Source organism: Punica granatum, chromosome 1 (assembly GCF_007655135.1).
Source record: "Punica granatum isolate Tunisia-2019 chromosome 1, ASM765513v2, whole genome shotgun sequence".
Taxonomy (NCBI): Eukaryota; Viridiplantae; Streptophyta; class Magnoliopsida; order Myrtales; family Lythraceae; genus Punica; species Punica granatum.
This window is the reverse complement of record NC_045127.1, coordinates 44,919,526-44,945,628: the sequence shown is the minus strand read 5'-3', so window position 1 is coordinate 44,945,628 and position 26,103 is coordinate 44,919,526. Positions and strand designations below refer to the sequence as shown.

Here is a 26,103-nt window from a genome sequence, read left to right as displayed (position 1 = left end):
CCGCTTGCTGTAGTAATACTCTCTGTCTATAAACTTGCTATGGATGGTAATTAACTCATACCTAAATTGCCCCTTTTTTTATTTTTGCCGAAGAACGTTATTTTCTCAACGGCTACTACATTTTGGGGGCTCAAAAAAGTCAAAACAAACAGACCTAAAAAAAAAAAACCAAAAAGAAGAAGACTTTGAAAATGCAAATTGGACGTTAAGACCGACAAGCCGTTAAAGGCAAAAGCTTTCCTCGTCTCCATCCTTCTTTCTGCGCGAAAAAAGAGACATTTTTCTCCCGTTTAGTCTTTACTTCTTTCGAAATTTCGAATTTCAAATTCCTCCAACGTTCCTCTCCATCGCCTTATCCTCACTCCCTCTGTATTAAACTCTCAACTGAACACTTCATCATCTTCCCCAACGCTCCCCTCTTATGCAAATTCATCCAAATGCAGCTGACTTTGTCGAACATCTTCATACCCCACCTCAGCCCTCCATTATCAGGAGCTTCAGCAGCTGCTTGAGTGAGGTAACTAAGCTTAGTGCTCATAAACTCTGCCTTGGCAAAGATATTGGTAAGCAGCTTGAAGCAATTTATGTTCTTGCATAAATTTCAGGTTCTCGTGAGATATATATTCTTGAAAGTGGAGATTTTTAGGGGGTAAAGAGATCATGTCAGCTCAATTCCGCTCCTCTGTTCATCGAGGGAATCACGGGCAAGACGAGTTTGACGGCGGGGTCGAGTTTGCTAACTACACTGTCCATATACCGCCCACGCCTGATCACCAGCCATTGTATGACTCCGTTGAGCCCTCGACGGCTGAGAGAGTAGAGGACCTTTACGTGTCCAACTCCCTGTTCACTGGCGGCCATGGTTTCCCCACGAGGGCCCACTTCAAGGACAAGGTGACCAACTCGGTCTCAAGCCACCCCCAGATGGCAGGGGCAAAAGGGTCGTCTTGTTCCATCCTCGGGTGTGACGGGAAGGTCATGACCGATGAACGAGGGGCCGAGATTGTTCCGTGCGAGTGTGACTTCAAGATTTGCTGGGAGTGCTATCGGGAGATTTTGAGAGATGGGGACGCGATTTGTCTCGGGTGTAAGGCGCCGTATAGCGGGCCAGAAGCAACCGAGGAGCCTGACATAGGCCCCATAAGGCGGCGGTACTCGTCCACGGGGCTGTCGAAGAAGGAAAGGAGGCTGTCCATGATGAGATCGAGAATGTCGTTGGATAGGAAGGGGACAGACGACTTTGATCACAAGAACTGGCTGTTCGAGACAAAAGGAAGTTACGGGTATGGAAGCGCTATGTGGCCCCAAGCTGATATGAATGGCAACTACGACGGATTCGGGAATCCTCAGGTCCTTTACGAAAATCGATGGAGGCCGATTACTCGTAAGTTGAACGTTTCCACAACAATTCTCAGCCCGTACAGGTATGCTTATGTTTAGTTACTCCTGTCCAATTTTCCTTCTTTTGCTATAAGTTTTGTGTTGAAATTCCGGCTTTTGTTATATACCAGGCTCTTAATCTTTGTTCGAGTGGTTGTTCTCGGACTGCTACTGGCATGGAGGATCAGGCATCCAAACGAAGAGGCAATGTGGTTGTGGGCGATGTCGGTAATTTGCGAGGTTTGGTTTGGGTTCTCGTGGCTATTAGACCAGCTCCCGAAGCTCTGTCCTATCAACCGGACCACTGATCTTGAAATCTTGAGGATGAAGTTCGAGACTCCAAGCGGAAAATCCGATCTTCCGGGCATTGATGTCTTTGTTTCCACTGCAGACCCTGAGAAAGAGCCACCTCTAGTCACTGCAAACACGATCTTGTCGATTTTGGCTGCTGATTATCCCGTTGAGAAGCTGTCCTGCTATGTATCTGATGATGGAGGCTCCCTTCTGACCTTTGAAGCAATGGCTGAAGCTGCTAGTTTTGCGAACTTGTGGGTCCCATTCTGTCGCAAGCATGACATCGAGCCGAGGAATCCCGAATCTTACTTCAACCTGAAGAGGGATCCGTATAAAGATAAGGTACGGACTGATTTTGTTCGAGATCGCAGGCGGGTCAAGAGGGAGTATGATGAGTTCAAGGTTCGAATCAATGGCCTTGGTGACTCCATAAGGCGACGATCGGACGCATATAATGCAGCAGAGGAGATCAAGGCTGTTAAGTTGCAGAAGAAGGACGGAACAGAAGGTGGGATTGACCAGCTGAAGATCCAGAAAGCTACTTGGATGGCTGATGGGACACACTGGCCCGGCACTTGGGCGAGTCCCACGGCCGAACACTCCAGGGGAGATCATGCGAGTATCATACAGGTATTGTTTCTATACGTTATTTCTCTCATTTTGGATGATAAATAACTATCTGTATGTGAAGTCCATTAGTTCAAGCTTTGTTCGATTATGTGCAGGTGATGCTGAAACCTCCTAGTGATGAGCCTCTTCGCAGCAAAGAAGTCGATCAATCCTCAATCGACCTGACGGAAGTAGACATTCGGCTTCCTATGCTGGTCTACATATCTCGTGAGAAAAGACCGGGCTATGACCACAATAAGAAGGCAGGGGCCATGAATGCTCTTGTTCGTGCCTCGGCGGTAATGTCCAACGGGCCTTTCATCCTCAACCTCGACTGTGACCACTACGTCTACAACTCCCAGGCCTTGAAGGAAGGCATGTGCTTCATGATGGACCGAGGGGGGGACCGGATCTGCTATGTCCAGTTCCCACAGAGGTTCGAGGGCATCGACCCATCGGACCGCTATGCCAACCACAACACTGTCTTTTTCGATGTGAACATGCGTGCTCTTGATGGTATCCAGGGCCCAGTTTATGTTGGGACCGGGTGCCTCTTCCGTCGAACTGCACTCTACGGGTTTGATCCTCCTCGGGTCAAGGGAGAGAAAACCGGCTCAGGCTTCTGGAGCCGGTTCTTCTCAAGCAAGACTGCGGGTACTACTACCACGCAGAGAGTTTCTCCCGATGAAGGAAATCCATCCCTCCGCGTCGAAGATTACGAAGATGCAGACAACCTTGCCCTTCTTCTTCCTAAGCAGTTTGGTAACTCGACCCTCTTTGTTGATTCTATATGCATAGCAGAGTTTCAGGGCCGACCATTGGCGGACCACTCATCGATCAAGAACGGGCGGCCCCCGGGGGCCCTCACGATCCCTCGGCAGCTGCTGGATGCGTCAACTGTTGCAGAAGCAATCAGCGTGATCTCGTGCTGGTATGAGGACAAGACTGAGTGGGGCTTACGCATCGGTTGGATATACGGGTCCGTGACTGAAGATGTCGTTACCGGATATAGGATGCATAACCGGGGATGGAGATCAGTGTACTGCGTCACTAAGAGAGACGCATTCCATGGAACCGCCCCGATCAACTTAACAGATAGACTCCACCAGGTCCTGCGATGGGCCACCGGGTCCGTCGAGATATTCTTCTCGCGCAACAATGCCTTGCTTGCCGGGCCAAGGATGAAGTTCCTGCAGAGGATCGCCTACCTGAACGTCGGGCTATACCCGTTCACCTCTATCTTCCTCATCGTTTACTGCTTCCTTCCCGCATTGTCCCTCTTCTCGGGACAGTTCATCGTTCAGTCCTTGAATGTGACTTTCCTGACATACCTACTCGCGATCACCGTAACCCTGTGCATCCTCGCAATGCTCGAGATCAAGTGGTCAGGTATTGGGCTTGAGGACTGGTGGAGGAACGAGCAGTTCTGGGTGATCGGTGGAACGAGTGCCCACATCGCCGCGGTCCTACAAGGCCTATTGAAGGTGATTGCAGGGATTGAGATATCCTTCACTCTGACTTCGAAATCAGCTGGGGACGACATCGACGACGAGTTCGCCGACCTCTACATTTTCAAATGGACGTCCCTCATGATACTCCCCATCACGATCATGCTCACCAACCTGATCGCGGTCGCGGTGGCTCTGTGCCGCACGATATACAGCATCATACCACAGTGGAGCCGACTTATTGGGGGTGTGTTTTTCAGCTTCTGGGTCCTCGTACATCTCTACCCTTTCGCAAAGGGGCTGATGGGAAAGCGAGGGAGGACGCCCACGATTGTGTTCGTCTGGTCGGGACTTATCGCCGTCACGATCTCTCTCCTCTGGATCTCGATCAAGCCCCCCTCGGGCGCGAATCAGATCGGAGGATCCTTCCAGCTGCTGTGAAGTACGTGCTTTTTCCGATTCCGGGGAAATCCTCACGCCCCTCCTATATAGTAGTCAGGCTAAGTTGGTAGTATATTGCTCGTTACGTGACTGTTGTTCCGACAGTTAGTCAATCTCGGTGCTTGTTGGGTGAAATTTGGCACTTTTTGTTCTTCTTGACATCCACAATGGCCTAGGTGGTGTTATGTTGTATCTGCAGTAAATGTGTTCAAGATGTTTTCATGACATGTTTTCCCGATCAATTACGTGATTAAGCTTAATGTTGACATCGGTCTTAGTGGACTGTTCGATTACGTGACATTTACCCAGACTTCTGTGAATGTCAGTTGAATTCGTCCGTTGGCTGGACATCTTATCTTATGCAGGGAGATGGCAGAATGATAAATCTCCTTCCGATATTAGGCCCGATCAGGATATAGAACATAGGCCCATTCCAATCTCAACCCACTTTTCTCAGTGTTTGTTATTGAAGGATCAGTCTTAATTACATTCATACTATTGTTTATAGCCTTGTATTACTGTTGTTCTGACTCGTACGTTGTAGGGCTTTGTTTTAATAGAATTATCCATAATTTTTAAAAATAAATTTACTTTTTAAGCATAATGAAAATTTTCAACAATATCGTCTGAATATTTTGAATTACAAATCTAATATATTAGACTAATTTTAAATAATTTAGTGTAAGTTGCCACTAATTCTCCCATTTAATTGTATTGCATACTTAATCGATAACATTATTTAGAGTCACTACAAATATGAAGTGCAAGTATACAATTTTGATTTTGCAAATATTTTTTTCGAAAATAATACATTTTTAAACCCTTACTTTCATAAATAAATTTTTACTTTTTATGTGACCCTCGTTCATAGAATTAAAGTCATGTATTATTTTTATCTTTAAAATCCTGCATATAGGTAACCAAGTATTTTATTCAACACATGTTAAATATGTTAATATAATACATATATATATATATATTCTAGACATCTGATTTAGATATATAAATTTTATTCTTCACATATTTTGAAATATTGCAAACAAGATCCTTAGTTTCACATTATAAATCTTTTTTTAGTGTGCTATTAAATTTTTATAGTTAGTGTCCTTGTGAGAATTTATACATACGATTAAGTAATTATTTTCAAATATAAAATATTCTACTTTATCTTGATATTTTTTATTGAATTATTATTGTTAGAAAAATTTATGATAATTGTTACATTTATTATAAAAAGTAGTCCATTTTACATGTGTGATATATCTATAAGTAGTATTTTAATTTCAAAAATTAAAAATTATTTTGTTCTATTTCAATTGTATTATTTAAGAGCATTATTGAGTAGCATTTTCCATTATTGCTACTCAAGTTAATTTTTAAATCTTTTTTTAATGTGCTATTAAATTTATATAATTTGTGCTCTTGTGAGAATTTATACATATGATTAACTAATTATTTTCAAATATAAAGTATTTACTTTTTATTTTGATATTTGTTTATTGAATTATTTATTGTTAAAAAAAATTAAGTACAATTGTTACATTTATTATAAAAATTAGTCAATTTTACATGAGTGATATATCTTTAAGTAGTATTTTAAATTCAGAAATAACAAATTTATTTTTTCTATTTCAATTGTATTAATTAAGAGCATTATTGAGTAGCATTTATTGCTACTCAAGTTAATTTTACTTATATATACTAGTATATTAACTCATGTTTTGCAAGGGTTAATTTCATATTATGCAGTTCAAAATTTGTTTGCTCATCTATATTATTGAAATAGAATAAGTCTACATAGATCGTAAAACACACTAATCATATCTATTTTAGTGACGATAGTGGCAAAATTATGTAATAGCTAAGATTTTTTTTTATCATTTTGTAAGATTAGATTGACCTGGAATACCAAAAGAATAATCTATTCATTTTTCTTTCCTTCAAAATAGGCTATAGAGAAAATAGCTGTAGAGAAAGGCAATTGGCATTATATCTAAGTAGAAATCATATAAACTTAAATAAATGAATTTACTTATATTACCTATCGTATTTGAATGTTTATTTGTGTTTTCTATATTTTCCAAGAATGTAAAACTTTTTTTTATAATAAAATAGTTATCCTTAAGATAGATGTCGTTCTCATCAACTTCTCTTAGTCAATATCTCCATTTCTTATATTATGACATTTAAACTAAGCTGTACGAATAGAATTTCCACTTGATTATGCGATGTCAAATATATAGAATAATATGTTGTCCCATAGATCCGATATTTAAGAACCTTTTATCGACTAAAGAAATCAATGTCATGGAAAAAGGAATAGAGAAAATAGAGAAGAAAAGGAAAATCAATAGTAGGACATTGAGTTGATTTTGTCATTTTTATTATTCTTCAACTCGTAAATAGAACTGAGCTACAAAGAGAGAAGAAAAGGAAAATCAATAGTAGGACATGTAAATAAAATTCACTGCCTGTAGTCCAAAAAATAAAAAAGAGAACAAAACGAAGAAGAAGATAACCTTGTTCAGGGCATAAAGATCTTAATAAAATTATTACCCCTAACTCGTCTTCATTCGAAGAAGAAAGCGCTCCTGTTTCCTCAAGTCTCAACCATGAGAAGAATCTAGAGAGTATATAATTAATAATGAAATGTTGACTAATTTCATTTACTGCTACTAACTTATAATTTTCCAAGGATTTTTGCTATAAATTGCAAATTTATTGTTATAGTTCAAATTTTGCGGTGATTTTGGTGAAAGCCTTATCAGGTATATATATTCATAAGAGCTCGGCTTAATATATATGGGGAGAAATTAATTAATTAAGTAGCTAAAAATAATTTCTCTAAGTCATAATTAATTAGCTTTTAGTATTCATTGGTCGGTGATCGATCTACTCATGTAACAACACAGGTAGTCCTCTTTAACCGAAATATAACTTCTATTAAAAAATGCTAAATTCTTCTAATTGGTGCGCCTAGAGATCCTCCTAACTTAAAATCTTACTCACATCTATTGATTAGCCATTGGATATTAATTAAAACTCATGCCATTGTGAGTGGGACTTTGAATTAGAATGACTTTTAGGTTGATTATTAGGATGATATAGCAACACTCATTTCAATTTTAAACCATCAACGCAATGATAATAATCAGGGCATACATGAAACTTTGCTTCATAATTGATGTATTGAAAATTATATGTGCAACAATCCTTTTCGTAGATGGTATTCCGTATGCATTAGTTTTGGAAGCCACACCATTGAATATATAGACATTAATTGGTTTATATATTTCCCAAATTATCACTTTTATCTTTTGGGTGAATGAATTATCACTTATTTAGGTCATTCTCAAAATTAAATTTTGGGTTAGATTGAAATTATTATAATATCTTTTAATGAAACTGTTGAGTGGAATCATATTACCTAGTCAAAAATTTGGTTAATTTGGTAGTTGTAAGATTCAATTTTAAATTAGATTTTTATTAAATATTTATACAGTACTTCACTTGGCTAAAAGTACAACTTTCATGAGATAGGAGCTAATATCTCTAAGTACTAAGCTTTGATCTTTCATGTGCTGAACAACAGTTGGTCTCTCGTTAAATTAGATTTTAAGTTTCTTGATATTAAGAAAATAGATTTTAAATTGCTATTAACCTATTTATTGAAAAATAAGGAAATGATTTGAAGGGATATAATTTTCCTCTTTAATTAATTTCTCGGATATTTCATGTGCTCAAGGACAGTTAGGCTCCAGCTAAATTAGATTTCAAGAAATATTTTTCCCTAGTTAATTTCTTCATACTAAGAAATAGATTTTAATCTTACCGAAAAATAGATTTTAAATTTCAATTAATTTATTCATAAATATTAATAATTATTGTTTAGTCTAAGTTATTTAGTGCAACACATGGAATTAGATTGCAATTCTTTAAAATTATTTTAAAAATATTTTATTCTCTTAGATAGACATTAATTCATTTTTTTCATTATTTATTGTGACCATTTATTAGCATTTACTTATTTTAAAAATGTTTTATTTTCCTAGATAGGCATTAATTCATTTTTTTTCATTATTTATTGTGATCAGTTATTAGCATTTACTCACTTCAAGTGAGTTTTATTATATAGATAGATAAGGACTTTAAAATTGTGGCATGAACCAAAACCTTATCAAAACTTATTGAACTGGAAACTGAAAAAAAAAATACATTCTGGTTTTGAAGGTCATTCATCTTTCAATTGGAGTAAATGGTATATTCGCTAAAAGTTTAAAATAAGTCTAATCAATCAAAAAAATTACGTAAATGAAGAAGAAGAAGAATAAAACTTATCATATGAATACAAATAATTTTCAAAAAATATCTTACTTTTATATAATTCCTTATCCTTCTTTTTAATATAAAACTTAAAAAGGCTAATATAACATGTACAAGAACAATTTTTTCTCCATATGTGTCTACTTATAAAAGAACAAAGAATGTTTATCCAAAAAAAAAGAACCATGAATGTCGTTATATCATATTTTTAAATATTTGTTGGACTTGCAAACAAATAGTCAAGCCAAAAGAAATTGCATTAATTTTTTTGGGTAAATGTTCAAAAAAATCACAAATTTTACACTTTTTTTTTACTTTTTAAAACTATCAATCTGTTATCAGATTTAACGGACATGCCGACGTGGCCGGGCGCCACGTGTCTCATTGAGATTGACCGTGTGGGCCCCAAATTTTTAACAAAATAATTCTATAATAGAAAAAAGGAAAAAAGTTATTTTTTTCCTCAAGAGAGGGTCGCGTAGTGGCACACTTCTCCCCTGGTGACCAAAAAGTCCCAAGTTTGATACCCAGTGGGACTACCAGTGCTCTTTTATTAGATATTTAAGATTTTTATTTTAATGTACTAAGCTCATAGGCCTCCTTTGTAACTGAAAAAAAAAAAGTTTTAATCGGACGCATGCCCAAAGGAAGAGGAGAGGAGTGTGGCGTCAGGGAGCTCGTGTTGGCTACGGGAAGGCATGATCAAGAGCTGGACCATGACAGATAGTTCGTGGAGCCATGAGTGACCGATGGAGGAGGTCAAGGAGCTGTACAGTAGCCAGGGCGTGTGAGGAACAACAATAGGGCAACGGAGGAGGAGGAGGATTAGGAAATAGTGGTGGCAACTTGAAGGGGGGAGGCAACAACCAGCATAGGCAGAGGGTGATGGGGATTTATACTTCAGGGCAGATGGTTCGGAGATGATGATGGAATTAAATTCGGATTCGGAGATGACGAACTTCGGAGACGAACGAAGAATAAAATGTTGATCTCGAACTCGAAGTCGAGAAGATGACAAACACGATTTTCAATGTTGAATAATTGCTTCAAGGCACGGGTTAATGCTCTCCAATAAAAGTTATTCGCCCCCATACGAAGTTACTATTGGATTTTTGGCGAGTCTCTCTGAGAATACAATGAAACCTTTATGTGTTTTACGATTAGCAAACTCGTAAAACACTCTAACTCTCTCACTCAATATTCTGGAATTATTTTGATTAATCGACCATTTTGACTTTTGGCACGAAAGCCTCTATTTATCTATGTTCAATGGGTACTTTCAGGAAGAAAAGACGTGTCTTTTATTTAGAACATGTCTCACAAAAAAACTTTTTAATTAATTAATTAATTAATTATTTATTTATTTATTTATTTTGACTTTTACTCAAATAACCGTTCGTTCCAAAATTACAACTGCTTGTGTCCCTCACAATCGTTGGTACTGTTTCGCATAAGGCAAAGGCGCAAAGTACTTGACCATTATATATACATATGCATATATACACACACACATATATATATATATATATTAAATTCTTTTTTTATTTTGTTCACTAAGTACACGATTACACGAATAAGTAAGCGAAAAAAACAAACCATTGAATTTGCAATCTAATTTATCAATAATCCCAAACTAACTTGTTAATTTCAGAAAATAAAAGATTACGATCATGCATAAAAAGTTATATCGTTAGACTTAAACATTCTCTAAGTGTCAACTTTCAAGGCACTAACAAAGTGATTGGTGACTAGTCGCTTAAACATCCCTCTTAAAGTCAATACCGGAAAAGTCACACACACAACCGCTAAATAATTTGAATAAGAGTTTTTTTGCTTTAGCACCGTTATAGTCATGTGCTCATCTCGTTTTCATGAGCATCTACGAGAGAGAAAACCTTGAGAAAAACTCTCATTTGAAGCAGCACCACTTCATGTCCATATAGGTGGATTACTCGATAACTAATACCAAGTACCAATCCATTAAGTGTTATAACTCATCCTCCTAAATTCAGGCAACAAATCCTTGTACTTAGTGCACACTTGTTATTCAATAACTTGTTATTACCCCTTAAACCTCAAAACAAGCTTTTAGATATAACGAGGTAGGGTTTCCATTATCAATTACGCGATTAATGGTTTTATTTCATTTTGGCAACAATATTTATATTAAATCTCTCGACAAACCTGTCGTTGATGAGATCGCTAAATTCTCACATGTCTTATCATTTCAAATTCACATCTCAAATTACTATGTCTAGACCTTAAATGTATACAGTAATTATACTTAGAGACATCATCAACACCCTTGGCAGAATGCACGGAAATAGCAACTTATGTTGCCACAACTTTACCTCGTAGGATATCTCTTTAGCCTTTCCGTAATATAAAGAATTTTGTAAATTTCACGCATTTTTCATTCTATGGTAGCACAGAGCTGTCCATTAAACGTTTTCACGTTTACTTATGAGCCTTAACAGTTTGTACACAACAAACACAATATCAAATCTTTAGTACAACCTCTTGCACATATTAAAGACTCGAATGCACTAGCATGTTCCAATTATACTATTACCCTATCAGGATCTTCACTCAACTTAAAGTTTGGGACCGATGGGATGTTCAAATCCTCAGTGCTCAATTGATTAAACTTCTCCAACACTTTTCCCTATGTAGTTTCGTCCTCTTTCGATTTTATATCTAAAGCTCAGTAACTTCGTTTTCATCATTTACTTGAATATTGATTCACCTTGAACCTTGATTCACATTAAATCTCAATTCACCTTGAACCTCGATTCACCTTGATCGATTCGCATTGAATCTCTAAGTTAAATACCTTTTGATTTGTAAAACACCTACTATGTTCGTCACCAAGATTTACAAGTCATCCACCTAGGATTGACACTTCCAAGTTCCGAATCCCTAAAAGTTACGTTTGGTTTGTAAATAACATTTTAAAATTAGATTTTGATTTTGAAAAAAGAGTGGTATAAATGGTTATGTATGGGGCCCACCCTTTGATTTTATATGAGTTATGTGATTTTAATTTTGAAAAAGAGTAGTATAAATAGGGCTCACCCTTTAACTTTATATGAGTTATTTTGTTTTGTTGTGGGTAGAATTAAATTAAAGTTAGATTTTAAAATCTCACTTTGAATGCAAACGGAGCAAGTTCACTGAGGGGTTGCGGATTACCATACACATTCGATCTAATGGGAACCCTCCTTTGATCAAAAACTCAATAATAGGCCAAATACCCCCACGTTTTGAGATGTTTCAAAATCAATTTTTCATACTACACCATACACATTTGTAGATGAGATTTCTTAATGGTATCCGATTATTAACCCGACACAAGTTCAATAACACCGCATTGCCATCCACCAAGGTATGGTCTTTCCTTTCTGCTAACACTTAGTTACGCGTATGATGCAAAACACTAATTTTCTACACCAATGACTTTACAAATATCGAAATTAGTTGATAAATAAACACCACCTTTATCATTACCTTATCCACTATCGAACTCTTTAATTTTGGATCACAAAATTAAAAGATGTGTAGAACACTCAGTTATATCTAGTGAATAAAAATTAATTATCACCTATCAATTCAAATTACCTAAAATTTAGGCACTAGTTGACAACGAATTTAATTCCTCTATCAACCTTCATTCTCCTACTAAATATATATATATATATATATATATATCATAGACATATATATTTGAACAATATATAACAAGCAGAAGAAGAAAGAACAAAGAAAATGCCACATAAAAAAAAGGGCAAATTATTTTCTCGCAATAGCCCATTTAATCACCCAAATTCAAGACAACAAATGAATTTCATTATGGATTACCATTCTTTAATTTCAGTAATTGGTGACCAATTCAAAATATGATGCACACATGACACACCTAATCCACAGCCGAATGGACACCAAGACAATAATCGCCATATTGTTATTATTATTTTAAAAAAAATATGCACACACATTCATATCCGAAAGGCATGAACGAGAATTTGGAAAAGAATTTGGGTTCTTTCACGCATAATCCACCGACAATATGCCCCTCCGAAAACTTCTTTTCTCATCAAATATTCAAAAAAAAAAATCAGGGTTGCATGGAGAATGAAAACAACAATTCGAGAGTGATCCGTCGGTCATTGAATTAACAGTATCCGCTATGGTACGATATTTCCTCTCGATTGAATATAAATTCACACTTACCCAGAAAATTATTCACTTATAAATTGCAGTTATTCGTTTGCTTATATTAACAAACTTAGATTAAATTGTTTAAACCATGCACATCTCACAGAGAGCACAAATTAACATCATAAACAAATGAACAAGATTTAACGGTTTCGTTACTTACCTCAACCGCAATGTTAGCCTCCACAAACATCACAAATAACTCTTTTCGATTGTTGGGAATTTATACCTCAGGGAAGATGGTTCGGAGTCGATTGTTAGAAGAGTTTATTCTAGTGAATTGATTCGGTTTAAACTGGATTTTTCGGACACATTAATTTCAAAATATTATAGCACACACCAAAAAATTAAGTTATTTATTTAATAGACAATAGCTAGTTAAATACTTGCATCACAACGCCGCCTATCTTATTAAAATGTAATTATTTAATAGCATCACCTTCTCCACATAAATAGAAAATTATACATAAACAAGAGGGGGAGAGAGAGACATCTTTTTTTAAGGAGAAAGAGAGAGACATTGCCATGCAAACTCTTTCGTCAACTATTTTTCAAAAAATTATTAAACAATTATTAATCAAACAATTAGATATAAAAATACATGTTTATATACATGAGAAAATAAATCTCCACTCCTTTCCACTACAAGTAATAGAAAAGTATTTCCCAATAAGTAACATATAACTGACTCATATAAATTGTAAACAAAATCTATTTTATATTACAACCTTTATTATTATTATTACTATTATTGCTATATATATTATGGCCGATCCATAATCTTTCTAAGTATGAAAAATGAAAAAAAGAATTGGAAAAACGAAAACAACGCTTGACCAAAAAGAAAAAAGAAAAACATGTACACAAAGATTTTTATCACTTCATTATTTTATTCACATAACATCGGCCTGCTTGTCACTGCTCTCATAATTGGTGGGAGTCAGACTGCTCTGCCGAGAGCGGCGCTTGTGGCTGCCACCGAACTTGAGCCGCCCAGTGTCATGGTACCGAGCCCTCTCGGTCGGGTCGATGATGCACTCCGGTGGAGGGATGGGGTATCGAATCGAGTCATAACAGTAGTAGTAGTACATGTACCGCTGCCTGAACCGGCGCATGGCAGCATGGCTGCCCGGTGTGAGGGTGGAATAAGTCTTGGACTGGAGCCTCACGGTGGCCTCGGAGCAGAGTGAGTTGACGGCGGCAACGGAGGACTGGAGCGGGTCGATGGGGCAGCCCTCGAGGGAGAGGTCGGTGAATTGGGCAATAAACGGTGCATATTTGTAGTTGACTTTGAACCGGCCGCCTGACGTGGCCCAATCAGAGGCGTCCCAGATGGTGGCGTACAATGACATGGGCTTCGATGGGTAGTCGCCGCCCATTGCCTCGGTCTTCACTATTTCTCTAATTGGGACTTCATCCACATAAAATCTGCAATTTTAAAAGAAATTACATACAAAAATAAAAAAGAATATTGGCATGCATGGAAATAGAAAAGAATGAAAGAGATTTTCAATATATATAAGTTCGATATACGTTTCTGGCTAATTAAGTTTAATTAATGCTGACTAGACTACTTCTGATTTATTAGATAAATCGATAACGTATGGTCATTGTCAATACACATCCCGTACAACCGAATATTGCTATCATAATTAAGGGCTATGTTCATTGTCTTGCGTGGAACGTATGTTGTAGTGACACCACACATGAAAGTAATCCTTGCATTAATTATTATTATTATTATTATTATTATTATTATTATTTAAGAGCATATAATTTTTTTTCTAGGCAAGAAAAGGAGCATGTAATTTCCTGCGAATCAATTCTTTTATGCCATATCATTCTAAAATACGTTGTTAGTGCAATTGGTATCGCTAGAAAAGTTAACCATAGATGTCAACTGATATTAATTAACCTAATCTTAGAGAGTAATTAAGGACCACGATGTGGGGCTAGACTACAAATTCGTCCCTCGATAATTATTTCATTTAGCATCTTAATCATCAATTTAAAGATGAAGATTCTTCTCCTTCGTGAAGGATAAGTTCGCCTCTAGAAAATCTATGGGAATTATAGGCATGCTTGCATTAAAAAATGGTTAATTAATAAGGAAATTCTCTTTTGGGATTGTCCCGATCTCGCAGCCAGCTAGCAAAAGCCAACACATAAAGGAAATTAAGCTTATTTGAGGCCAAACTTTTATGCCCGCAGGAGTCATGAATTCCAAAAAGGCTAAAATGACGATGAAAATTGGGCAAGTAGTTAGGCAGAGCCATCCCCAACAATAGAAGCTGTTGTTGTCAATCCTTATGGGAAACCTAAGGAGCCACTCCTCTAAAGTAACTGTAAACTCTAGCTACAAGTTTTTACGCCACTTGTGGTTTGCTTTATACGGTATTCGATAGATATAGGACGACTACTATGTTCGGTCTCAATAAATCTCAAACGTAATTGGAAAGGTTCCGATTTATTCACTAATTTCGAACTATTATTTTGCTAACATGCATGAATGTACTTTTGAGAAAAAGTTTCTAATGGACAATTTTCATTAACTTGTGAATGATAAAAGGAGGACAAAATTGAAAGGATGCACTGAAGCTTGCCATGCAAGACTATTTTTGGGTTGGCACAATTGCTAAAGTAATTATTAATAATGAAAAATTATTAAAGAGGAAAAAATGTATTATTAATTATTGAAGAAAAGAAAATTCAAGGGCCATGACTATAAGCGCTCTTATCCTTTTGGGGACCTCTATTATGGTTTGAAACATCCCACACGCAATTGCAAGCCTTTCTTTCCACATTGATGTCACACTTACCATAAAATACATGAATTATTGCCAATTTTTAATTCTGTATATTCATCCACTAATCTATTACCACGATTTATATAATGATAATGATATTTTTCAGATTATTCTCTTACAAATAAACGCATATAAAAATATTAGATTTCATGGCTTTAGGAAGTCGACACTCACATGATATTTTTGGGGGTCCAGAGGATGCTGTATCGGTGGAAGTCCTTGGTGGGATCGAACCAGAGAGTGTAACGCTCTTCCCTCCCGCGATGAGTGCTCCCGTTCCCGTATATGTTCGTCTGGAACCTCCATTTCCTCCCCCGTATGTTTCCTAAGAACTCGATGTCCAATTCGTCATGTGTCTTCTCGAAAACGTCACCGTTTGACGTCTACATGCCAAAAGAAAGAAAAAAATTAAAAATGTGTGTAAGTTTGACATTAGCAACCCACTCCTATCCCACTTTTCATCATTGACAATCATTCACGATTAAAAATAAAGGAACCCGTTTTTCCAATTTCCTTCTCTTCCGTTACAAAAGTTGATATCCGCATATTTTCATGGATTTTTCAGGCAAAAAATAATAAATATATTTATATACATGTATAATTTATATGTGGAACCCAGAATTGATCAATTCAATACGAAGGACATCTTACATTCTTCCGAGGAAAACGACCAAAAGAAAAGTCCAAGAAGGACGAGATAAAGAAAAATACAATATGGATGTATAGATTATGCACTTACATAAAACGCAACGACTACTCCCGCGGTATAATCCGATGGCAACTTGATCTTCGCGCTGTAGAACCCGTGCTGGTACATGTCCGACGATATAAACCCGGCCCCTATATGAACGTAAATTCAGCAGTTAATATTTTTCCCCGTGATGCTGAACATCATAATCTTTAATGATACTGTAACATGATAAGCTATTGAATTTATACTCGTTCCCTATGTATTGTGACTGTAACCGAGATTCGTGAAATAGCGAGCTGAGAATTATAAATACCGGAAGAATAATTCTATATATTTAACGGCTGGGATCATGAAAACAAAGAGATGAGAGTATGTGTGTCTGTGTGTGTGTGTGTGTGTGATTGTGTGATGATATATGTTTATTACCGGTGAAGCGGTCGAGGAGGACGTTGACGCCACGGCCATCAAGGGAGGGCTTGCAGTTGCCATCGCCGAAGAGGGGTCTGAAGCCATCGGCGAAGGGGATGGTGGTGATGTTGAAGCGATCGGCTGTGGCTACGAAGGAGAAGGAGAGGAGGAAGAAGACGAAGCGGAGAACGAGAAATGAGGCAGATGTTGAGCGGTAGAGGACGCTACGGCGTCCCGAATTTGGATCCATCTTTTGCTCTTCAATTGTCTTCTTTTTTTTCGGCTTTGATTTTGTTCTCTTCTCTCTATATTTTTGCTTCGTTTCGAAGCTTCTCTCTCTCTCTCTCTCTCTCTCTCTCTCTCTCTATCCTTCTCCCTATGGCGCTATTTATATATCCGTGTGATTCATTTTCACAAATACAATTTTCGGATTTAAATTATAATTGGAAGGCCAGTGAAGTAAACTTTCCAAAATTATATCGACGTGTGGGGCCACGGGAGACTGGAGCAAATTTTTATAAATATGGATGGTCCAATCGGATGCCAGGGTGGCAATCCTTTTATATGAAAATAATTATAATTATAAGAGATATAGGACAAGATCTAATAATACTTGCCATCAACGGGTCTATCAATTTGAGTGGGAGGAAATTTTTGTGCTTTGTTTGATAAAAATTGATGCGTGTAGCTGCAATCCTCAGTTTAAGTAATTATTATATACCCTGACGGTGCATTTAATCTATCAGATTTCAAAGAGGATAAGAATTTGAGGTAAATGGAAAGTGATTATATAAATTTTTCAACAAGTAGATTTTGCTTAGCTTATTTCCAAAACCGCTACCCAGGACCACCCCATTGCCTGCCCGTCATCTCTCCCTCTTCAAAATATATATAGAAATCCGAGCGATGTCTTGCGACTGGCCACCACAGCTCCTCTTTTTACTTCGTTGTTCTCGCGTCTATTCTTTAAAATTTTAAATTTTTATGTTTTTGTTTTCAAAATAAACTTAAAGTATTTTACTATTTTTTGGCCGATTAAAAATATTTTATCCTAAAAAGTTGCAAACACATGATTTTGTACGTGTTATAAAAAAGATATTATTTTCGCCGAAAGAAAAAGGTGCAATTCTTGATTTTTGTATTTATTGCGTAGCGATGCAAAAGATTTGTGGATTGTATCTCAAGTTTCGTGAGAAGTGCTTTGCTTGCATGCCTTGATTAACGGATAAAAAGTGCCATTTTCTCTTAGGGTGAAATAAAAAGTGCCAAAATAGAGAGACGCGTACGTTTTCAACGATTTCGATTTCTTTTTCGCTTTTGTATAGCAATAAGATAAGAATGTGTCGATTCTCTCTTCAAATCATTGCAAGCGCTCTACTTAATTCGGGTGAGTTCTCCCGATGACTAATTCAGTTACGAGCGCGGTGACATAATTAGTCGCAACGGTAACTCGTCTCTTAAAAGTCTTAGCTGAAACAGTTCCCAAAGAATCAATATTTAACCTCATTAATCAACATCAATGGATGTACATTTAAATGTGAATCTCTAACCAATTTAATTTCGGTGTCTAGCTAGCATCATATTAAGGTTACATAGCATTTCACCAAAAAAATGATATACTTACTAGCAACCTCATCTTTCTTCACGATTGTGCATGATTTCTCTATATATGCTTTGGTGGATCTTCAATTATATGTGACAAGGTGGCGACCAAAATTATACATAACAATGATTCACATGATTGATTCGTATCTACACAAAGATATTTCACTTATATTAAAGAAATCATCCATCGGAGTTTCCATTTCATGTGATTGATGGCTAGCTGTGAATTTAGAAATTAAAAGAGAGAAGGGGGTTTTCCGTTATTTCTTTTTTTGGGCGTTGACAACAATTATAATATAAAGGTGACAACTAGAAAGATTGAGGATAAGAAGGGAGTTTCCCTTGTATGTCCCACAGCTCAATTTGCTAAGGTTTCAACTCAATGATCATGTGTCATGTGCAAAACTTTGGTACCAACAATGCATTAGCGACATTCTCTCCCCCATATATGCAGTTTCTTCTGCTTCCTTATAGTCCCAGATGCACCTTTCCCATCGGCAGCCATGAAACGAATTTAATCGATGCACCATCCAAGCCATAGTTATGTGTATGCATTCATTTGTATATCTATTGATTTAGTATTTTTATGCATCGAACGATGCTTTATTAACGTGCGTTTGCATTGAGAATGTTATTCAATAAGGGTATAACATACGATAGGATGATGATTCTAACTATGGCTAGTCGTCAGCTTTACAGATTTTAAAGTTGGGGCTCTTAATTCACGATAGGACACGGGCAGAAGATGTTATGAAAGGCTTTAATACCCAACTTGTCCTTATGTGATCATGACCGTTTATTCAATTGTATTTGCACATTCTATAATCATTTTCCCATAATCATTTTGCTCCCCAATTAGAATCGCTTCCTCAATTAATTAGATGCGTAATGAAAGAATTAGTTCTCTCTAATTCTCTAGAGGCGGGGGGAGAAAATCATCCGATCAATAATTTGTATAATGCAAGTTGCCTTTGGCTATATATAATATCTGTGTTTGTGTGTAATCAAGTAGAGTCCGTGAACTAAACTATATTAATAATGACAAAAATCAAAATCTTATTGATTGTTTGGAAGGCGACAGTTCAACCTTTTACAATTTAAAAAGATTATCGCCAATTAAACCTTATTATTACAATTATAAAGGAAATTTGTATGTCTTATACCGCTTCTTATATATACGATACGCTAAAATTATCTCCGATGAATCCACCTATCTGTAACATATAACTTTGAGTTTTATCTTGCACGCCGGAGCAACTTCATAGGTACCGCAATGGACAAAATTTTGGGCAGATGACGTAATATTTAATTGACATTTCCGAAGAAAACCAAGAACTTCCCCAAAAAATCATCTGCTACCAATATAACTAATAATTAAATGAAATGAAATGAGGAAATATGATGAGAGCCATGGGATTCAGAACTCATCTATCGAAGGCTGCCAGGTTGTTTCCCATATCTCCAGATGGGTCAATGTCATGATGGGGAAAGAAAACCATTCGCTTGATAAGAAGTGGAATTAGCCAATGGGGAAGAAAGTCAATACATAGTATTTAATCTTCTTATTGTAGGATTTTCTTCTTGGGCTTGAATAGAAAAAAAAAAAAAGGGAAGTGCAATATATATCTATGCATGGGAAGTGCATGATTAAGGTTAGTACAACGCAACTCAACCACTCAAATATGAGAATAGGATCCCCTACCTTTCGGGCAAAAACCTCAACTAATTCCATCTAACCAATTGTTCTCGCATTAATTTCATTAATCTCATCTAGTAAACGTACCTATCCTGTGGGCAATAGGTAGCGCTCGTGATCCGTCGAAACTCGAATCCATATTTCCAAACATAATTATATTTGCGTGTTTTTCCATAGTATAAATCATCTGACTTCTTCTATCTTCTGGTACACGTTAGGGGAACTACTACCATGCATATTTGTGGTTCTTGAGTTGGAATCTAGTTTCACTGAATTCCAGCCTTTAGGAATAAAATCAGTAAAAATATATGTGAAATTTATTATTAAATGAAAGAAAAAGACAAAAAAGTGTATATATATATATATGAATATAAAAGTATATGGAGGAATTTATTATTAAAAAATCAATTGTAATAATGGTTAGGAATAAATATGTATGAGAATTTATTATTAAATGGAAGAAAATGACAAAAATAATGATTATGTCGTTGAATTAGAGTGGAGTAAAATATAATTTGTATCCTAAAAGCAAACGGCACTTAATTTTTGCTCTTGTGTTCTCCTCGTCATCTATTTCCATAATAATAAAAGCTTAAAATCTTTTATGAAGAGCTCTTGTCCCACATCGAAAAAATATAAATGAATTCATGAGTTTATGAAAAATTGAGTACCATAATTTATCAGGATGAGGTTTTGGGTTGGAAATGAACCAAGTTACTTATAGGCCAAGTAAAAACTTTAAGATGATATGGTAACACGTTTGTTTGAACTCATACCATGTTAGGTCCAGTTTTGAGATAATCAAAGTGCATCTCATGTCAGTCAGATCCAAATATGAAACTCATGATCAATTTAGACTGAATGCGGAAGCCTGCGTCATAGTCAATTATATTCCCCTCCTCATGCAAAGCTGGAAGGCAGCTAGTGGTTGATTCTTGAGAGAGGCAAGTCAATGTGGTATGTCTTGTTGGGAATTGGTGTATGCCCTAGATGCAATCTATCATCAGTTCTGTAATATGACATGTATTTTATTATATTACGAGGCATATCTGTTATTGTGTAGATTGCGCTAAATATGATTTTACACAATAATGTCCTTGGAATAGTAGGTTCAATAGGCATCAAGTGTGACTTGATTGTGAGATCCTATAATTACTGAACATTATTCCTAAATGTCCATAGTCAAAGTATTATCGTTAATTAGGACAACGATAATACGGTTAGATTAGTGTAAGTGTTGATTGATGATCAAATCTCATAGGTCATGGATATGGAGATATCAAATCACACCACATGTATACATTAAGAGTAATGTGTATAGGACTGATCCGCCATGAGATTGCTACATGGGTTGTTACGTGACTGTCATTAGCATATCTCAAAGTGACTATAGTGTAATAGTCCTTTGACTTGAGGTCACCATAGATTCCTACATGTAATGTCATATACTTTGATACTGTCAAACGCCACTGTAACAGGATGGTTATAAAGACAGTTATTGGGTATACCACAGAGCATGGAGAGGAATGTGAGTGATCAAGATAGGATTTGTCCCTCCTACGAAACGGGAGCGATATCTCACGGCCACTTGGTGGTTAAGTCTAAAAGTGTATGCATACCCAAATGAGTCGATATAATGATATCGAGCTCATTTGTTCTGATAGACTTACCCGGTAAACCAAGAAAAAGAGATATTGAGCCATACAAGGATGTCATCGACCATGCCTTGGGCTCAATAGAGATATAGAGGACAAAGGGATTATATTACACGGTAACGGAGGTCACAAGGTTCGTCGAGAAATTGACTTTCCGATTACTTGAGTAACAGTGATGCATTGCTAGATGCCACTCACTGTTTGTAATATTGAAATAGAGATTTTGATATTACTGTCAACGTAATTGGGAACCTACAGGGTCACACACTACGACTAAATTGACGAGATATTTTGAAACAATAAAATCATCTAATAGAGATTAGATGATTTATGGTGCGACTAATTAATTGGATATTTAATGAGATTAAATTTGTCGATTAATTAGACTCGATTTATTAGATTAAATGGACCAAATTGATGCACGATTAATATGGTGACACGTGGCTTTTATGTGGATTAACATGTGTAAGGACACATGTCATAAGGGAACCTTAATTCCCTAAATCCCACATCGGTTGGGATTTCATCTTCACCCCCCCATATTGCTTATAAAAAGGGGCAGTAAGCACGATTATATATATATGCTTATATATAAAAGCGCACACATATTATATATATATATGCTAATATATATATGTACGTGCATATATGTGTGCATATAAAATATATATATTTTGGGTTGAATTGTTCAACTCAAATAAGGTCCATTAGTCTAATAAATTTCGGGTGTCGCATCGGTGTTTTCTTTCGAGTGTTGGTCACGCTAGCACCGCCGATCTCGAAGACTCGTCGACAAAGTCGGTGTGGATTCCAGTAGAGGCGTCACGCGTGGGACGCTCGGTCGACAACTTTAAATATTCCAGGTACGCTTTTATTTACTCTTACTCTTCTAGTAGGTCTTGGAATTAGTTTCACACGGGTAGGAATTTTTGAATTTCTGTTCCTTTTTCCGCTTCCGTTGCGCCCCGTGGAACTAGCAATTGGTATCAGAGCCTAGCTAGTTAGAATCTGAGTAGATAATAGCATAAAATATGATTTTATGCTTGGTACTGGTATGATTATGTTTGATATTTGCGGTGCATGACTGTTAGACATGGACTATGTCCTAGTTGTGTTAGTATAATAGTTATACGTGTGGACTATTATGTAATAGTTACATAATAGTGTATAGTGAGATCGATTAAATGTTAATCAAATCCCTCAAAATATTAAGTCCATATCCTTCCACCGTGTAATGCTCGTCAAGACCAAGATCGATGAGTGTGTAGACCTTGCCTTCGCAGGATGCCCTTATCTATCCTAGTAAGACATTGTGTTTACCAGTGGGTCGGACTTAACTGAGCAAGCCTAATAGGATTAGGAGTTCAGAGGCATGTAGTTGGGCATCGATCTATAAGATAGATTTGAATAGGAGTTATTCACTCAACTAATCAAGAGTTGCATGTGATGCAATTGGGAAAGTGAGTTCCCTACCTAAATAGCCAGTTCTGGTGAATCAGCCCTCGCTGACTCAGAGCTTGGTGAGATATGGATCTTGAGCTACTATGAGAATGATATTCTCTGAATCAATGTTGAGGGTCATTGATTTGATATAAATAGTGGGAGCAATATTTATAAAGTCCTCATTAAATATTGTTGTGTCATAATACTTATTTTGTATATTTCTATGGTAGTTACCATGGCAGGGAGCACTTCTAGTACTTTCTGTTTGCGATCCGTCCTTGATAAGGACAAACTGTCAGGGAATAATTTCCTGGTTGGCATCGAAACTTGAGAATTGTTCTCACCCAAGAAAAGAAGCTATATTCTTAGAGCAACCTCTTCTTGCGCCACCGCCTGACGATGCCCCCCAAGCTGAGAAAGATGCTTATAGTAAGCATCATGATGATGCCGTAAACGTCGGATGTCTCATGTTAGTCACCATGGACTCGGAGCTTCAGAAGCAACACGAGAACATGAAGGCGTACGATATGATCGTGCATCTCAGGCAGCTCTATCAAGAGCAGGCCCGACATGAGAGATTCGAGATCTCTAAAGCACTTTTTCAAGCAAGGTTGACTGAGGGTAGCCCGGTAGGTCCTCATGTACTCAAGATGATTGGGTACGTCGAGACTCTGGGAACTGGGATTTCCTCTTGGTCAAGAGTTGGCCACAGATTTAGTCCTACAGTCGCTGCCCAGCAGTTATAGTCAGTTCATTATGAGCTATAATATGAATGACTACAATAAACCATTGCCTGAACTGCTTAGCATGTTGAGAACAGCTGAGCATGATATCAGCAAGGGGACATCCGTTCTAATGGTCCAAGGGACCAAAAGAAAGGGCAAGAGCAAGAGTAAAGGCAAGAAGGCTAAAGGTGCATCCAATTTTGACTTGGGTGCGTTGAAGCCTAAAGCCAAGGTGGCGAAGAATGATTACTGCTTCCATTGTGGAAACACTGGACATTGGAAGCGGAATTGTAAGATATACCTGGAAGAGTTGAAGAAGAAGAAGGGAAGTGAGACTTCCACTTCAGGTATCCATGTTATAGAGATTAATGTATCTACTACTTCTACATCTTGGGTATTAGATACCGGATGTGGTGCTCATATTTGTGGAAATATGCAGGACCTAAAGGACAGTAGATCGTTGACAAGGGCGAGGTGGACCTACGAGTTGGAAATGGAGCAAGAGTTGCTACATTAACTGTAGGGACTTATCACCTAGTTTTACCTACTGGGCTTGTATTAGATCTTAACGACTGTTATTATGTACCTGCTATTAGTAGAAACATAATATCTGTTTCTTGTTTGGACAAGAAGGGATTTTGTTTCACTATAAAGAACAAGTGTTGTTCTATGTACATGAATGATGTATATTATGGCAGTGCACATTTAAGTAATGGTCTGTATGTTCTTGATCTAGATACGCCTATTTATAATGTGGAAACCAAACGGCTCAAATCTAATGATTCGAACCCGACTTACCTCTGGCATTGTCGTTTAGGCCATATTAGCGAGAATCGCATCTCTAGACTCCATAAGGATGGATTACTGGACTCGTTTGATTTAGAATCGATCGAGACATGCGAACCTTGCTTAATGGGGAAAATGACTAAGGCCCCTTTTACCGGAAAAGGTGAGCGAGCTAGTGATCTTTTGGCTCTCATACATACCGATGTATTGGACCAGTGAACAAGCTTGCTAGAGGTGGGTATCTCTACTTCATTACATTTACTGATGATTTCAGTAGATTTGGATATGTGTTTTTGATGAAACACAAATCTGAATCCTTTGAAAAGTTCAAAGAATTTAAGAATGAAGTGGAGAATCAGTTGGGTAAGAGCATTAAAGTTCTTCGATCAGATCGAGGAGGTGAATATTTTGAGCTATGAGTTCGCTGACTATCTTAAACAGTGTGGGATTTTATCTCAACTGACTCCACCTGAAACACCACAATGGAATGGTGTAGCTGAGAGGAGGAATCGAACTTTATTAGATATGGTTCGATCTTTGATGAGTCATGCAAACTTACCTGACTCCTTCTGGGGATATGCTCTACAGACAGCTGCTCTCATATTAAACAATGCTCCGTCGAAATCAGTTGAAAGGACACCATATGAGATGTGGTATGGGAAACGTCCAAGATGTCTTTTCTAAAGATATGGGGTTGCGAAGCTTATGTGAAGAGATTGTCTTCGGATAAGCTTGGCCCTAAATCGGACAAATGTTTACTTCGTGGGGTCCTAAGGAAACTCGAGGATACTATTTCTATAATCCCATCGAGGGCAAAGTGTTTGTCGCTCGAACTGCGGTATTCCTTGAGAAAGAGTTTCTCTCCAAAGGAACTAGTGGGAGGAAATTAGAACTTGGGGAAGTTCTACCACAAAATGACATTGACCAATCGACGGGCGATGTTGCAGAACAAGTACCACAAGTTGTTGTGGCACAATCTTCTACACAGGTGACACAGGAGCCTCGTAGGTCTAGTAGGATACGTCATGAGCCCGAGAGATATGGATTTCTCGTGACTCAAGACAATGACGTATTGCTCATAGATAATGATGAGCCTACAACCTATGCGGAAGCCGTAATAGGCCCAGACTCTGAGAAATGGCTGGAGGCCATGAGATCTGAGATGGAGTCCATGTATACTAACCAAGTATGGACTTTGGTTGATCCACCTGAAGGGGCAAAACCCATTGGGTGTAAGTGGGTCTTCAAGAAGAAGACTGACATGGACGGTAATGTGATTACCTTTAGGGCCGACTTGTGGCAAAAGGTTTCAGACAAGTTCATGGTGTTGACTATGACGAAACCCTTTTCCCCGGTAGCTATGCTTAAATCCATCAGGATCTTGCTTGCAATGCAGCTTATTATGATTATGAGATCTGGCAAATGGATCTAAAACTGCTTTCCTGAACGGGAAGCTCCTCGAGGATGTGTTTATGACACAACCTGAGGGTTTTTTGTCGATCCACATTGTGCCGAAAAGGTTTGTAAGCTAGCACGGTCTATTATGGACTGAAGCAAGCTTCTAGGCTGGAATCTTC

The 26,103-nt window shown here is 37.3% G+C and overlaps 2 protein-coding genes across 2 annotated transcripts; one reads left to right on the top strand and one right to left on the bottom strand.

Annotated features, from left to right (window-relative positions):
- Positions 1-293: 293 nt before the first annotated feature.
- LOC116192136 (cellulose synthase-like protein D2) lies at positions 294-4,470 on the top strand. The gene is made up of 4 exons (XM_031520593.1): positions 294-517; positions 606-1,424; positions 1,512-2,304; positions 2,400-4,470. Exons 2-4 carry the CDS (start codon positions 661-663, stop codon positions 4,170-4,172), a joined length of 3,330 nt encoding a protein of 1,109 aa, XP_031376453.1. The 5' UTR covers positions 294-517; positions 606-660; the 3' UTR covers positions 4,173-4,470.
- Positions 4,471-13,359: 8,889 nt separating this feature from the next.
- LOC116192574 (probable xyloglucan endotransglucosylase/hydrolase protein 30) lies at positions 13,360-16,982 on the bottom strand. The gene is made up of 4 exons (XM_031521156.1): positions 16,635-16,982; positions 16,257-16,357; positions 15,692-15,900; positions 13,360-14,138 (listed from the first exon to the last, which is right to left on the bottom strand). Exons 1-4 carry the CDS (start codon positions 16,864-16,866, stop codon positions 13,604-13,606), a joined length of 1,077 nt encoding a protein of 358 aa, XP_031377016.1. The 5' UTR covers positions 16,867-16,982; the 3' UTR covers positions 13,360-13,603.
- Positions 16,983-26,103: the final 9,121 nt, after the last annotated feature.